We start from the raw sequence: 15,930 nt of genomic DNA on the forward strand, positions 1-15,930 counted from the left end.
AGTATGTACACGTACATATATACATTGTGCAGTGCTATGTGTATACTATGGAAGAGCTAGTTAATGCATTCTTTTTGATTTACCAACACAACTGCTAACTAATTTCCAAAGGCAGTGTCATCTTAACACTAAGCTCTCAGGTGTTGAAGGGAGCAGAGTCTGAGGATGCTAACATTAGCCTGTGCGTGTACCTGATAGCAGTGCTTGACATACAAGAATATCAGTGCTGGTACTAACAGCAAAAACAGCCAAACATAAATAGGATCTAATCAGAAGCAGCACAGCTTGACTTTCAGCTTCTAGGTGCAGTGTGACAGTCAGGAAAAAATATCACTTAACATGTAAACTGATCAAATTTGATGAAGATTACAGTGAAAGCGGCCGTGGAACGCTGCATTGCCATTTGGATGGAGTTGTTTTATTGGATTGAATGATGGTCTTTGTTTTTAAAAGCAACCAGTAAGTAGCTTAAGAAGTATTACAGCCAGAAGTCTTCAGGAGCCCTTACTGCAGCCATTTCTGTACCCAGCCTTTCTTTTGCATTGCCACCGAAAAGAAGAATTTTAGAGGAGAAATGTGTCTGAAGTCAAGTATAAAACATGTTCACACTGTCAGTTACCTCCTATGCAGGACATCCCTATATTCGGGATGATAAATTTGGCCTAAAGATATTTCCGTGAACCTTGCTCTGACGTGCGTTTTATTTTCATTTGAGTGCAGGGTTTTTCTTTCTGACTCTTCTAGTTTGTTTGCATATGCAGAAGTTAGCTGGGCACATGGCTGCATTTATATCTAAATCCTCATGTGGTACGTATAAACTCAGTCTGGCAACCAGCTTCAAGCCTTTGCCTGAACTTTTGCATTTGACAGACATCATGCCTGACTTCAGGAACTGCTTTGACCCTCTGGGTCCAGGTCCTGTATCATGATCCACACAGTTGTGCCTGCACTCAATCCTCATGATGACAGCGAGGTACTAATGGATCTCATAGTTCTTTGAGGGCTTTAACAATAGAACCCTGTGGAAATTAAAATTTGCTACATGCAAAATCCTATGTTTAGTAGAACAGGAAAGGAAGGACTCCTCTGAAGTTGACCTATTTGTGCTTCAGTGCATTTTTCATAAAGTGGGCAAAATCCTGTTTTAATCTTGCCTGCTACACAACCTTCTGAGGGAGTCCATAGGGTTTTCTAAAATACCTTTGTGGTTATTGTTAATTAGAAAAAAATAATATTGCACAAGGATCATTTTTCAGTTGAACTTCCTGAACATATGGTTCAAACTGAAGCTGAAAAGGAAAACTTCAGGACAAACTGTATGAATTACTACTAATAATAAAATCAGACTTTTTTTTATAAGTCCATATTAATCTTCTTTAAAAGCTCTGGGTTGACCACATTTTTTAAATAAAACTTTTACCAGAGTGGAATTTATTAAGAGCGCTCAGCATTGCCTTAGCTCTGTTCCATGGGGTATCAAGAGAAGTTTTATTACTGATTTCAGTCACAACAGACTTAGATCTATGCAGAATGGTTTTGATAAGCCCAATGTAAAATTTTATTGGTTTAAGACATGAAAAACAGACACGTTATGCTTCTACTATATAAACAGAGCATGGATAATGCATTGCACTGGAATTTATGCTTCAGAATGTAAATGATGATGTATTTGGGGAATGTAAAGCCTATTTAAATAGATACAGATAATGATAACAACATATACCAAACTTGTAGATGGTACTTCTCCACAAATCTCAACATAAAAATAAAGCCCAAATCATTATGTCGTATTCACAAGTGGGAAAGGGAAAATTAACCAGGCAAGAGGAGGAGGAAAATTAGTGACTGTTGTTGTCATATCTATCTTTGATGAGGTTGAAACTATAACTTATTTGATATTACTTGAAACATGTTTGGAGGCCATACACTTACTGTTTCTTCTGGAGTGAGTTTTATTCAAACTATCCTTTTCCTGTGTGGTAGAAAACAATGTGTAGCAATAAAAACATGAAAAAAAGCTGAAGTATTAAATGGCGTCACTCATGTTGTAGATGTGCCCTTAGCTGTTGCCAATCCACTGATCTGTTGTGGTTTCAGAGGACAGAAATATTGGCAGTGCTGATGAGGGGCTGGTGTGGGGGAGTGCTATTTCAGATTAGAAAAAAAATGACACTTCCTCAAGATAAACATGCATTCTTACTGCACCAACATTAACAATACCGTGCCTTGTTCTCATGTATGCTTAGGTCTTTTTATAACAGGTCTTTTTTTTTATATAGGTCTTACATGATGAAGAAAGTGTCAATGGCTTGTAACTATAAATTATACTCACTGTAAGGTATTTGTAAAATGTAGAAAGGAGCTTTATGGTTGTGACCAGTGCCTTTTGATATATCTTGCTGCTGGAATTTCAGATATTACTGTATTATTGCCTCCAGTGGCCTGCATGACCCTCTGCCAGAGTTTAGTGATGTTACGCTGCACAGGAGCACTGAACTACCTTCACTGGCAGTTTCAACCTCATCAGATCGTAAACTCCAGTTCTTTACTGTCACCCCCTGCAGCGGTGACGACAGCATTCAGCAAGAAACTTGATAAGCAGTGGGGCAGTAAGGTTGTAAACTTTGCCTGTAAATTCACTGGAGTATGTATGTCAGAGGTCTGAGAGAAACTAAGTTCATCTCCATGTAGTTGAATACAGATGGTGTGGGTTTCTGGGCCTTTTAATTATTCCACGAGTTTGTGTTGTAATTTAACAGTACCCTGCAAAATCATCTGTTACCTCTTGTCTTGTGACTTCCTGGGCATTTCAAAAGTGGCCCCTTTTAAGTATGAAGGCAATAAACAGAAAAAGGCACTGCTTTTTTTCTGGTGATATAAAGATGAAACTTCTCTCATTACTAGTGAGAGAATTTACTTCAGAAATCATAGAAACATATCCTGAGATGGAAGTGACCCACAAGGATCATCAGGTCCAACTCCTGGCACTACACAACACCACCCAAAAAATTAAATATGCTTAAGACTGTCATTCAAAGTCTTCCTGAATGCCAGAAGGCTTGGGGCTGTGGCCACTGCCCTGGGGAGCCTGTTCCAGCACCTGACTGCCCTCTGGTGAAGAACCTTTTCATAACACCCACCCTGATTCTCCCCTGGCACAGCTCCATGCCATTCCCTCAGATCCCACCACTCTCACCAGAGAGCTGAGATCAGCACTGCCTCCTCTCCATTTGGGAGAAAAATGTAGGCTGCTATAAGACCTCCCCTCAGCCTCCTCTTCTTCTGGGCTGAAAAACCAAGGGACTCAGCTGCTCCTCATAAATTTAATTACTGGGAGAAGTGCTTGGATTGGTTCTCACATAGGACTTGAGATCTCTGTGGCAAGTGTGCTTCATTTAGTAGCCTTTATAAGCACTGCACTGTCAATCTAGAAAACTTACCACAGAATAGATGTCCACAGTTGGTTTCTACTGGGAGAGTCACTGTTTGGAGACAGATGGGGCAGCTGAAGTCACTGTGATTAGAAGGTTGCTGAATCTGGAGGAATTCCTGAAAGAGAAGTAGTGCAGAGTCTTCAGTAAATTAGTATTGTGATTGACGCATTCAGTTTATTAATAATCATTTATTATGAATAACAAAGAATCACAGAAGCTAAATGGAGATGTCAGGTGTAACTAATGGTTACCTCTGCAGATAGTGAAAATTAGGGAAAGAAATTATTTGTGTAATCCTACAGGAAGGACCAGTGTCAGAGGTAAGATCAAGATGCCACGTTTCTGTTTGCATTAATTAATCCACATACCACTGGGTAATATCTATGATGTTTTGAAGGCCAGTAGAGTTTGAACTGCTGGCTTGTCTATCTGTCAGCGCTAGTCAGCCAGCACCCAAAGCTTGTCACAGTAACTTTTGGATCTTTTTCCTCCTCTTTTGTAGTGATATTTATCACTAAAATGTATTGAAATAAAGACCAGTGTGTTCTCTGCTTTCCTTGGGTGGCAGAATGCTATCCTTACTGTGTATTGCAGGCCACGTAGCCAAAAGTCACCTTTACAAAAAAGATAGCTTTTAAACAATTCTTCCCTCTGCTTAGCAAAGTCTATAATTAAGAATAATACTGAGGGGTTTGTTTATTACAGTGGGAAGATAGAGGCTTACAAAGCTCTTAAAATGCTTAAGATGCATTTTGAAATTCAAAAGGGCTGTATTTATATCGTGATATTCCTGGAGTAGTCCCCACCTGGAGGGGAAAGGCTGAAGAATGTGTGTTGCATTCTAATTTTTGCTCCTGAAAATCATTGCCTGAAAGCAGTAAAGTTCATTTGGCTGTATACTCGCCTATGCCAGGACTGTTTGATACAGTGAGAGGCAATATAGAAAGTTTTTGCTACCTTTATTGTGATGCACCAGCTAGTCTGCAATGGATAACAGACCTGCCTATTTGTCTTAGCACATCACAGAGAAGCTTATATTTGACCATATGTTTGATTGCCATAACCGTAAGGAGATCGGTCTTTGAAGAAATGTGAAAATAAAGTGGGTAGTGTCCTTTGTTTCTGGAGATGAAGGTATTCCAGTGTTCCTATCAGTCCCATAAAAAGGGGAGTTCTAGAATCTTCCAAGGAACGTCCTCTAGTTTTATTTTGTATTTTGAAGGCTATTAGTATTGATTGTCCATCACTGCCTAGGCATGTTTAGAGAGGCTCAACAGGAGACAGCATCAATTACAGTTTTATTTTGCATTTTGATAGAAAAAGTATGACTGCCATATGTTTCTTAATGACCAGCCATACGTGGACAGGGTATTATTTTCCCATTACCTAAACAAGGCCTTCAGATCTGATGGTGTCACACTTAAAGATTACGGTATCACTGAATGCTTGCTGTCCCTTGTCACCTACTTTGGATTGCTTTTTTGTTTTTCAAGTAGCTGATTGGCACCTGTCTACATGACATCAGTGAGTATGCTACCAAGTACCAAAAGCTTCTTTTGGAAGCTTTTATAAAAAGAAAATTGAATAGATTGTAGATTCTGCTTGCCAAATGCTGGAAGATCAGGTGACTGGGAAGATATAACAGACAAAGATTTTTTTAATTAATTGATTTTTCTAATCTAATAACTCCAAGGAAAAAAAAAGTGGTTGTCATGCAGGTCTGCTAAATAAATGAGCATGCAACCAGGTCTCTTGTCATGGCCATGACTGAAATGACAAGTTCACTGAATTAGTGATTTTAAATCACTAATTTAATCACCTTTGAAATCAATCTTTCCTTTCTGAAATGAGGATCTGTAGATAAAAAGAACTGGAGGTTTTAGAACAATATGGCCTAACTGCTGGAAAAAGTCTTTCTTCTTTACAGCTTATGAAAATATAAGTGGTTCTGATTCCCAACAGAAAAAAAGCTGGATGCTGAGCATGTTTCCTCTGTTTTCAGATTTTCTCCTTAATGCACTCAAAGATTATCTCTCTGTTACCTGCTAAGGTAGTAACTGCACAATGGCCCAGCAAAGCTAGGTTTACTGCTGTGGGATTCAAGTCCAGTACAGTGACAAATGACCTCTGGGCAAACATCTAAACTTCGTAAGCACTGAACAGTCCTGTATTTTGCTTTCCTACGCAGTACTAATGGGTTATTTGCAGATTCAGAAGCAAATTAATTCAACTGATATAAACTGTAATAGCTTACATCAGCTGAGGAACTGCCTGGAGTGCCCAACCCCTGTGTTTGTGAACATATTACATGAATATACACACACATATATTACATAAACTTATTAGTAGCTACTCTATTTCTGCAAAGTACTAGCACGCACATTTCTTTATGCACATTTCTTGTCTCACAACAAAGCAAACCAAATGTGTTTCTGATTATGTAACAGATACTGAGTCAAGGGAAACCCAGCATTCCCAGACTGTAACCGATGGAAATTTTGAGCAGTGCCCTTGCTCTCTGCAATCTCAACAAGTTGAAACTCCTTGTGTATTTTGTATTAGAATGTGTTGTACAGTAATTAACATGCTATCTGATTCCTAGGGGACAAATTATTATAACTTTTCCAGATGATTCACCTTCTGCTGACTTAACGTGGGCAAGTCTGTGGAACAGAGTTTGTGCTATTCAGAAAATGGGAAAATTGAATGTTACTGTCTTGCTGTATGATACCAGTTCTGGCTGCTGAAGTAAGCCACTCATCAGCCAAGTGTTGAGAAGCTCTGTGCTCAGAGCATGAAAGTTAGGGCTTTATGAATTAGAGCAAGGAAACAGGCAGTGATCCTCTGATAGTGACTCCCAATGAAGAATATCCGCATGTACCGATGAAGAAAAATCATTCAAATGTCACAAAGCAGCATTTTTATATTCTTGTAATCTTTCTCCTCCTGAATGAAGCAATGTGGGAAATCTGTCCAACTCTCACAAAGTGATTGCTAGGTGGTAGATTCCATGGAAAGAAAGAGGCACTTCTTTATCTAGACAATTAAGCAGTGGATGTGCTTATTATGGATGCTGTAAATTTCTGAATCCAGTAGGTACTGGGCATCGAGTGCTGTTAAATACAAAGGTGGTACCTCTGACTGAGGAAGTTACTGAACAATAAATTGCTAGAGAATGAAAGGGTATTCTTGGGAAGTTTTATAAAACTGCCTGTTTGTTTATTCTTCTGTAAATATCCACTGCAGCAAAGAGGGCTAGGTGGCCCTGGTTTGACCTGGTAGAGATGTTTTTACATTCATCGAGCATTGTGAGGAAAGCAGGACTTGGAGTCACCTTCAGCAAAGGTATCAGTGGCTTACTCTTGTCCTGGGTAGATAGGCTAGGAAAAGCAAGCCAAATCTTTCATTTATTTGGATAGACTTTGTGCAAACAATCATTTTTCTGATTTATTTACTCCAAATGCTCAAAATTGTGTTTGGGATGGCTTTATGCTGGTTATAAGAGGACTGTCCAGATGGATCTGATAGAAGAAGACAGACAATATCTGACACGGATACAAATCTGCCAGAATAAATTTACCCCTTCCAAAATCCTGAGCCAGCCTTGGAACGTTTGAATTGAAGACTGAATTAGAGACTGAAGAAGTTATTATGGCAGTTAGCATTTTGTGTCTTGTGCCTGATAGTTCTTGATGGTGCTAAATAGTCATAACAAAATAAAATATTTAGTGTGACTGGGCCCAAAATAAAAGACTTCTAGGGATCTTCCTCTCATACACCAATTCTACATGCAATCCAGAAACAGCACAATTAGAAATGCCATTTCTGCTAACATTTTAGGCAGTTTTAAGTTCTGCTACAGTCAGATCCTCATGTCTATATTCTTTTGGAAGTGAGCACCCAGGTGTTCTGGCTGTTGGGGTGGAACTCTCTGTAGAGGTACCTGATCAGAGGCCAGGTTTGAAGCCCTTCAAGCCAGAAGTTCCCTATGTGACAGAGTCACTTTGGGGTTGGTTTTTTTTTTTTTTGGTGGGGGGGAGGAAGAGGTCTTTTCAAATCTGGATACATCTTTTGGCTAAACATAAAAGCTGAGAATTTCAGAAAATTCTAGTAGAACTCTGCAAAATCAAGCCTATAGTAGTAAAATGTTGTCACTAGGTTAGATATAGTTTTATACTTGTATGTAAGAAAGAGTAATCGCACCACTGATTATGAAGCCAGAAGCCCCTAGGTGTAAAAGCTATTTCTGCAACACAGCTCAGCTCACTGTGTCTTTCAGGTTTCCCATAGTGATGTTTTTAAAGCATCACTGATGAGTCAGCCTGTTTGAAGAGAAGGAATTTAACTTAAAAAAATAAATAAATTAGCAGAACTGCTTCCTGTGATAGGTGAGTAGTTACTCCTTGCCTCAGTTACAGGATAACTGAGATGATCAGTGGTGATACACTCATGATTTGACAAAAAATATTAAATTGGATCACAAGTAAAATAAGAATAGAACATTTTACAAAGAAGAATTGACTTGTGCAAATTTTCCAAAAGCAATCTAATGACTAAAAGGATTAATAAATACTTCAATTATTTATGCATAACCATCCTAATAAACACTTCCTGCCTTGATTCAGAAGATGCACATAAAACGTAGCTTACCATTCCTCTTGGCAGTAATGTTTGAGAGCAGCTCAGTAAGTTACGCCAGCTGTCAGTGTTATGGTGTGGAATCATTCATGAAGGCCCGCTTTGTGTTGCTGTCAATTATTAACTTACTTGCCCAATGGCAAGAGTCTCTCAAATGTTCTAAATAAGGTCATGAAGGAAATGTGAGGTGTTTTTTCATTCCCTTCAATAAAGGGGGAAAAAACCCAACAGAGGTCTCCAGGGGAAAAAAAAACAAACACAAAAGCAACCTAAATAAACCCTAAATAAATCTTCCCCCCAGAAGATGTTTAACACGATCAAAAAGATCCCTGCATGTAATAAAAATATTGCATTACTATTTTTAAATATTAACTTGATCAAGGGCACGCTACAGGTATTTTGATAACCTGATAAAATAGCAGCCTATCAATTGTGTGGGCAAGCGATTAACTGTAGTGCCGTTGTGAAACAGGCTTAAAGCTTGCCAGACACTTGTGATACTTTGGTACTGCAGAAGTGCAGAATTAGATTGTGTAACACGGTATCGTCCAATGAAGCAAGCAAAGTGTAGAATTTAAGCAGAAGATCTACCTTGTTAAAATAGTTTTAATTTATGGGCGTATATACTTTGTAAGGTGTTTATTCTTTCTCATGCCTTTTAGTCCTTAAGAAAGGCTTCGTTTCTACAAAGATGTTCTTTAATTTACTGAAGCAAAATTAATAAGAAAACCTGTCAGGGGCTTGGTTTTGTGCAGCACTAACCACCCTGATCCTGATTCAATAAGGCACTGAAGCACGTGCCTAATTTTCAGCCCTCAGGTAACATATAACCTCTTATGGAGGGGTTGAGTGGGAGCCAGTAATGTTGGAATAGGAATACACTTAGTACAAAAATAATGCCCCTGGCATTCCTGCTGCAGCACTGATAAGCTAAACAAAACACTTTTCAAAGACTAATAACCGGATGGGATTTGTAGCATAAACAATGCTCCTTGTTAGTCACCAGTCCCTAGGGCATCTTCCTCACTTTGTTAGAGATAAATTGGCAACAAATGAAATACTGTATGTGATTTCCTGCCCTGGGTATGCATGCATGCTTGCATGACAGTGTGATAGCTGTCATTTATTATTTATCTTAGTATGTATACAAATCTACACTGTGATTTAATTACTCGCTGAAGGTGCCAGACTAACAGATGCAGAAGCCGGAGCTGTTTCTTTTTCCAGAGGACTGACATGGGGTAAGGAGTGGCATCCTTTCCAGGCTGTTCTACTAAAATGCTTCACCCCAAAGGACTCCCCACGTATCTGAATGTAGCTCATTCTCTCCAACCTTTTCCCAGCTACTCTACTCTGCTCAGCATATTAAATCCATAAAGGCTGATAACAAGGATGTCAGTTAGTCCTCATAAAGAGTCTGATTTTTAGACAGGAAGGTTATTCACTGGAAAATCAGTTTGAACACATGAAATAATTTTTGCTAGGTCACACAAGCATTTCATTAGAGCTTACTAAAGAAAGGACTGGGATTGTTTTAATACCAAAGCTCCCTCTAACAAAATAATAGCAAAAAGACTGTAGACTTTCCACAAAGGTGAAATGAACCCAGATGATCTCCTTTTACTTGCCAAGAGCTGTATGCATTTGTGCAACGTGTCTTGCAGTTGCTTATTTCCTTGCAGACAAGGCTAGTCTTGGAAACTGGATGCTATAAGCTGCATTGTTTCAATAAGAAGAATTTTGTTTTCATTTTTTAATAGCACTCAACCTATTACTGCTCAGTTACCGTTAAGAGTTCAAGTAGTCAAACAGTTCCATCAAAGTCATCAGTTGGCTTCAGTTGGTCTGTTCATGGCAAGCACTTGTATTACTGTATTATTAATTCACAATTTTCCACATAAAGTTTCTTGTTCCACTTCCCAAAGTCTACGTAACTACAAGTTGGGATCGAGACGTATAAAGATGTGAGATAGCACTTCCTGGCAGTGTTTTGGAGCGGAGCCTATTTAATGACATTTGAGGCAAAGTAAGGGGTTTAAGGCTGAGATGGAATTTTGCATTATGAATTCTCAGTGTGTCCCATCTGTGACCTAATTCCATTCTGGGAAGTAAGAGTGGTAAATGCTGGCTGCTGGATACACAGTATGTGGGCAGAATTTACAGTGTTCTGCTGAAATGAAGATCTAGGCTATCAGAGCTGCTTTTAACATGGTTCCTAAGCAAGAGGAAAGCGTGTCAGACCAGCTCAGTGAATTGCATCATGAAAGCAAGGGAGAAATCTTTTTAAATGGAAACATAAGAGAATGACTAGCAAAATCAGTGTATTGTAACTTTTATCTTGCAAGAACGATCCAGGCACAAAATGCAGTTTTGTTGGAAATGCCCATTAAAATAGTTGTAACCTCTCTGGTACTGCTTGAGAGTGAACAAGCTGTTAAAAAGAGGCTCGATCCACCGACTGCAGGAGTTGGACTTCACACTGCAATACAGAATCTTAAAATCTGAATAAAAATGTGTTCAAGACGCTTAGACAAATTAAAGCTTATTTTACAAGATGAAAATGACGTTGGTGTAAATATTACAGGAAATTGGAACTCATTTTTGACTGATACCTGCTAAGCTGCTGTATTCAACATGCTGTGGTGAGCAACAGAACAGTTCACGTTATGCTTTACATATCCTGCTCTGTTTAGCTGTGGTTGGGTTTGAGGCATTTCTGTGTTACTTAATAGCAAGCGATAGCTGTGATATTTTCACCTAGTGTTTTGTTTGTTTGTTTGTTTTTAACACAGAGTTTTCTTCCTCAACTAGAGAGTACTATTTGAATACTCAATTTTTAAAACATAAATTTTGGGGAATTATGCATAACAATGTATAGATGTTAAGAAAAGTATAGTTAAACATAATGGGAACAAACAAGTTATTAACATTTTATTCAGCTAATCTTGTATACAGGTGATAATGCTTCTTAATAGTAAGTAATATGGAACACGGTTTTGAAAATTATTTTGTCTTTTGAGAGATCAGATATTTTACCATAATAAGTTTGTGAGTGCAGGACTATATGCCAGTACCCTGGCACAAAATCAGTCTAAAAAGATTGCTTCTTCTGACCTCCTCCACTGTACACACACACACACACAAAAAAAAAAAAAAAGATAAGAGTACCAAAATAGAAGTGCAGATATGTGTGAAAAAGTAAACAAAATGCCTGAAATAGAAAAGGGCAGACAGGAGATTGGCAAATGTTAGGAAAACCAGTGAGGAGGGTAGAGAGCATGCTGGGAAGGAAGGCTACGGTGAAAAAGCAAGGTCCCATTGAGAAGAAATAATGCTAGAGAGGTGTAAATACTTCATCCTGCTGAAGTCGCTGTTCATGACATCTCCCGATTCTGAGATATTTTCCTGAGAAGCTGGAGGTAGACCATTCCTTAAAGATTTTAACTATTTTTTCTCCTTCTGTATTAAGCCAATGATACAATTAGTTTTCCACCTCTGACCTTGTTTCCAGCATAGTTTTTTATGGAATTTTGGAGAATATCAGGACTTTTGCTTCTGTGGCATTATTTCCATGTCTTTTCAGCATCCTGTGTTTGGGAATTATGGAATACTAAAGCAGATATTATCTGTCATTCACTACATTCATCTTTTCTATTTCTTTAAGAAGTGATCATGTAAGGAAGTCTCAGTATAGTCTTTGTTGTCTTCTTGACCCTGCAAAGTGGGTCTCCTCAAGGGAGAAATGAGAAAAGAAATTCAAGGAAATTCAAAGGAAAGGGCCTCAAGTGGAGAAAGTATTTCCAACAAATATGGAAGTATTTGAAAGGTGCTTATTCCATGTGGAAATATATCTACCTTTCAGAAAAGCCCAAATACAAGACTCCTTGAAGAACATATTCTCATACAAAATATTAATATTCAGAAATACTTAAAACATCCAGAATTCCTAACGATTTTTGTAACGAATGCATTATAATGCTTTTTATCCCCTGTAGCAGACAAACATATTTTGAAGTATTTTACAAAATAGATACTTCAGTTACATAGTAAAGAATTTTACATTCATAATTATTACATCGCTCCCATTTCTCTCAGGGCATAATTGACCTGGAAAGTATTGTAGAGCATTTTCAAAGAAAAATCAATAGAATCTCCTTCAAACACCTGAGATACATTGACACAGCAGTCAGTCACATTGGTTAACCATATCATCAGCAAAATAGACAAAAGCTCTGTATTGTGTATCTTCCTCCCCCCATTAAGGGAGTCACAGATAACAGAACCTCCTGCCCTCACAAAAAGTCATACAAGCACATAGACCTGAAGCTTCAATAGTCAGCTACCCTAGTCAGAATTTCACTCATCTGTACTGTCTCTTTTTACTGTTTCTGTTCAGTTTGGTTTGGTTTTTCTCCTCTGGGTGTTTTTTTCCCAGCTAGAAATAAGGAAGTAAGCCAGACAGTGGTAAGCTTGTCTCCGTACCTCCCTTTCTCTGGGAGTTGCTACTCTTGTAAAATGCAATTAATGGTGAGATTGGAAAGCGATAACAAAATTAGCTGTTCCCCAACTTCCTAAACCAGTACCCCAAAAGGAGTAAGCAACAGACTGGTATGACTATTCCAGCTGACATAGGCCTCTTCGGTAACTTTATAACAAACTGTCAGGCCATGGGAGTACAGCAGTGATCACAAGACACACAGCACTGGGTGCCAGTGACCTGCCGTTCTGTTTATTGTGCAGTCAGGAGACACATACCTGTGCAACACCAGCCAGGTATTGATTAACATTTTCAGTCAGTCAAATAAGTTCACATCAGAATGATGATGTATATTTTTTCTTCATATTCTATGATTTTAGGTGCTCAGTTAGGCTGAATATATACTTTCTATTGCAATAGCTTCTAAACTGGCCCCATTTTGAGAATAAACACAGAGCAAGTGCTTTTTTCATGAAAATATTAAAAACTTCCAAAATAAATAGAGCTTGACTGAGAAGGCAGAAGAATATATATGTACCAGAAAGATCATGGCAGGACATGAAGGGGCATGTGGCCCAAGAATTACAGTAGGCATCAAGAATCACAAATCATTTTGTATTCTGTAATTATTAACTGCACAAATTTTGGTAATAGGTTAGTTAATAATTTTCGCATCTGAAACATTCAAATAGGCCTTCACTCCACAGAATACCAAAAGGCTTATTTGATGTTTCTGAAGCTTTTGAAAGATGTTAGGGAAGTGCATACTTCTGTAAATTGTATCTGTCAAGCTACTAAATATGATAGGAAAGCTGAGATTCCTTTTTCATCTCACTTATTCTAATGGCAAGAAACAAGCAAGTTACATAACTAGCCACCAAGTGTCACTGTTTGGTATTTTTCATTCTAATGTCTTTGTTTCCAAGTGCTTAAAAAATCTCTACTAGATGTAGACCTATAAATGAGGATTTTTGAGCAAGAACAACAATATTGTTAAACCACAAGAGATTTGCATATTTTCCATACAAGTCACCAAGAGGTACTGTGCAAACTATACACTGAAATTACTGGAGATAACATAAATCCTGTTGAAAATCAAAGGTTTCATTTTTATGCCTACCAATTTAAATTAGTGTAGCAAATTCCATTCTTTATTGTTATGAAAAGTAGACAGCCCTTGCTAAGAGATTGTCAGATTCTTCTAACAAGAAAGCAAAGGAAGCATTATCAAAAAGAGTGAACATGCTTTAAATAAATTTTAAATAAGTTCCTATTACAAGAAGTAATTTATCCTGACTTTAAAATGTAGGCAATAGCAGACGTAAGACATCACGAGACTGAACTACAGTGCTGGTGTGAGGTGCCAAATTGTGGACTGGAATGTTATTACAGGTCATAGTCTTTTGTCTTGATTGGCACAGAACCAGAATTTGCTGACAGACATTCAAGTGAGCAGCAGGTCGTGAAGGAATTTCCAGCTAGATTTAAAAAATAAAACCTAACCACCTTAACTCTACGTAACTTACACAGCTTCCCCTTGTTACTACTACTACTGCCCCATCATTGAGCTGTAAGCACAGCTTGCCAGTGCTGTGGCGTTCCTGACATGCCCTTTTACAGCTGCAACTAGGAAGATACAAAGTTGCACAGATTTATATTGTAGTTCTCTGTAGAATTCCTTATGTTTTAAGTGTAACGTTCCTTGGAAACATTGTTATTTCAGTGAGCACTCAATCAAGTGCCGTAGCAGCTGAGTACGGGTGAGCCAGTCTCTGCTGATACAATCCCTGATTACCAAACCTGTACATTTTGCCTTTTCTTTCCAATTAGCGTCTGTCCTACAGATATCAACCAACCTCCCTGTACTATTTACATTCTATATCACCTTTCCAGCATAACCATCCCATATGAATAATTTCTGGATACTTTTGAACAAGAAGCAACCCTGCAATAGGGCTATCAGACCTTGGTGGAATCAGACACTTCCCTTCTGTCTGTATTATACAGCCCTCTAGAGGAAAAGTATTCTCCGCAGTATTTTCTGTATTTGTGGAAGATGACCCCAGTGAAACTAGAGCATGTTATCAGAGCCCTGAATGCACTAACAGGTCTTAGTGGCCTCACCCAGTGCCTCTCTCTCCACATTCTCTGCCCATGGGCCCAGGAATTCTATCTAAACTCAGCCCTGCGCCTTCAGCTCAGTTATAACTACAGCTGTGCCTAGCTGTGTATTTCACTGACCTGGACTGTGACCTGTGGAATGAGTTCCCAAACTGCCCTCAAAACTATTTCGTCACTGTGCTGATCACGGGACTGTGCCTGACCCTGAGCAGTGGGTTACCTTCCTGGCTTCTACACTTGTCTCATCATCACGAGGCACTGTGGACTTGCCTCATCACTGTGGACTTGCCTGACCACCTGCACACACGGCTGATGAACCTGCCCAGCTTACCTGCCCTGCTTAGGTACTGTGGTATGGGCCCTGCTTGCTCTTGAATTCATGTTCCCTGGAAAGCAGCTGGCTTCTGCCATTCGTGGGCAAATGTAGTGTAAACCCAGGAAAGAGAAGTTGCCTGCAGAAACCATATAAAGAAACTGTGTGAGATGTTGAATCTGTAGAGGGAGTGTACATGAAATGAACAGGAGAACATGGAGAACTATGTGTGTGTGGGAATTGAGCAGGATACTGCATAAAGGGGTGGGTGTTGACGTGATGTTTCTTGCAAAGGGAAAGGACGTAAAATACCAGGAGGAAGGAGTAGTAACTAAATGATGAAGCCTAATGGGAAAATTTAAAAAATAATAGTAGAAATAATAACATAAAACAGATAGTTAAGAAAACAAATGTTCTCAACGGTGCGAATCCTAGTGCAGAAATCTGTGGGACTTCAGTGTTTAAAAAGCAAAACTAACCTGAAAAGAACAACAAAAAAAATCTTAGGGAATATTCATTGAAATATTACGAAGGAATTTTGAGAGTTTTATTCACTGATATTTCTGCTTTGTTTCAGAAGGGAGCTTTAAAACAGATTCTGCATTTTAAGCGATTTTTGTACTGAAAGCAACAGTGTGTCTGGTGCAGACGGGCCGACCTACCTCCAGCCACACACAGCCCTGAGCCATTCCAGCAGCTCCCTACGGCACCGGGGCGGTTTGGCGGCAGCCGCCGCCATGTTGTGGCGGAGCGGCACCTCCTGCACAGGGCCCGCGGCCGCGGAAGGAGGCTAAGAACTGTCGCCAGTGACTCCCGGCCCACGGTGCCGATCAGGTGTGCCAGCTGCCACCGAGCGGTCACACATCCTCGCCCCGCCCGCACACCCACCTCAGGCGAACGCTGAGGCAAACCCTGAGGTAAACCCTGAGGTAAACCGCCGCCACGCG

General features: G+C 39.2%; 1 protein-coding gene across 7 annotated transcripts in view; it reads right to left on the reverse strand.

Annotated features, from left to right (window-relative positions):
- LOC110402815 (E3 ubiquitin-protein ligase RNF170-like) overlaps nt 1-15,930 on the reverse strand; it is a 60,579-nt gene that overhangs the window by 44,393 nt on the left and 256 nt on the right. For 6 of the 7 annotated variants that reach the window (XM_021405324.1, XM_021405322.1, XM_021405320.1 and 3 more), the window contains exon 2: nt 3,441-3,549. In XM_021405324.1, coding sequence (XP_021260999.1) covers nt 3,441-3,549 — 109 coding nt within the window. Of the gene's footprint in view, nt 1-3,440; nt 3,550-8,084; nt 8,182-15,930 lie in introns of those variants that run through there. The other variant, XM_021405318.1, reaches the window with a different exon arrangement.

Source organism: Numida meleagris, chromosome 7 (genome assembly GCF_002078875.1).
Source record: "Numida meleagris isolate 19003 breed g44 Domestic line chromosome 7, NumMel1.0, whole genome shotgun sequence".
Taxonomy (NCBI): domain Eukaryota; kingdom Metazoa; phylum Chordata; class Aves; order Galliformes; family Numididae; genus Numida; species Numida meleagris.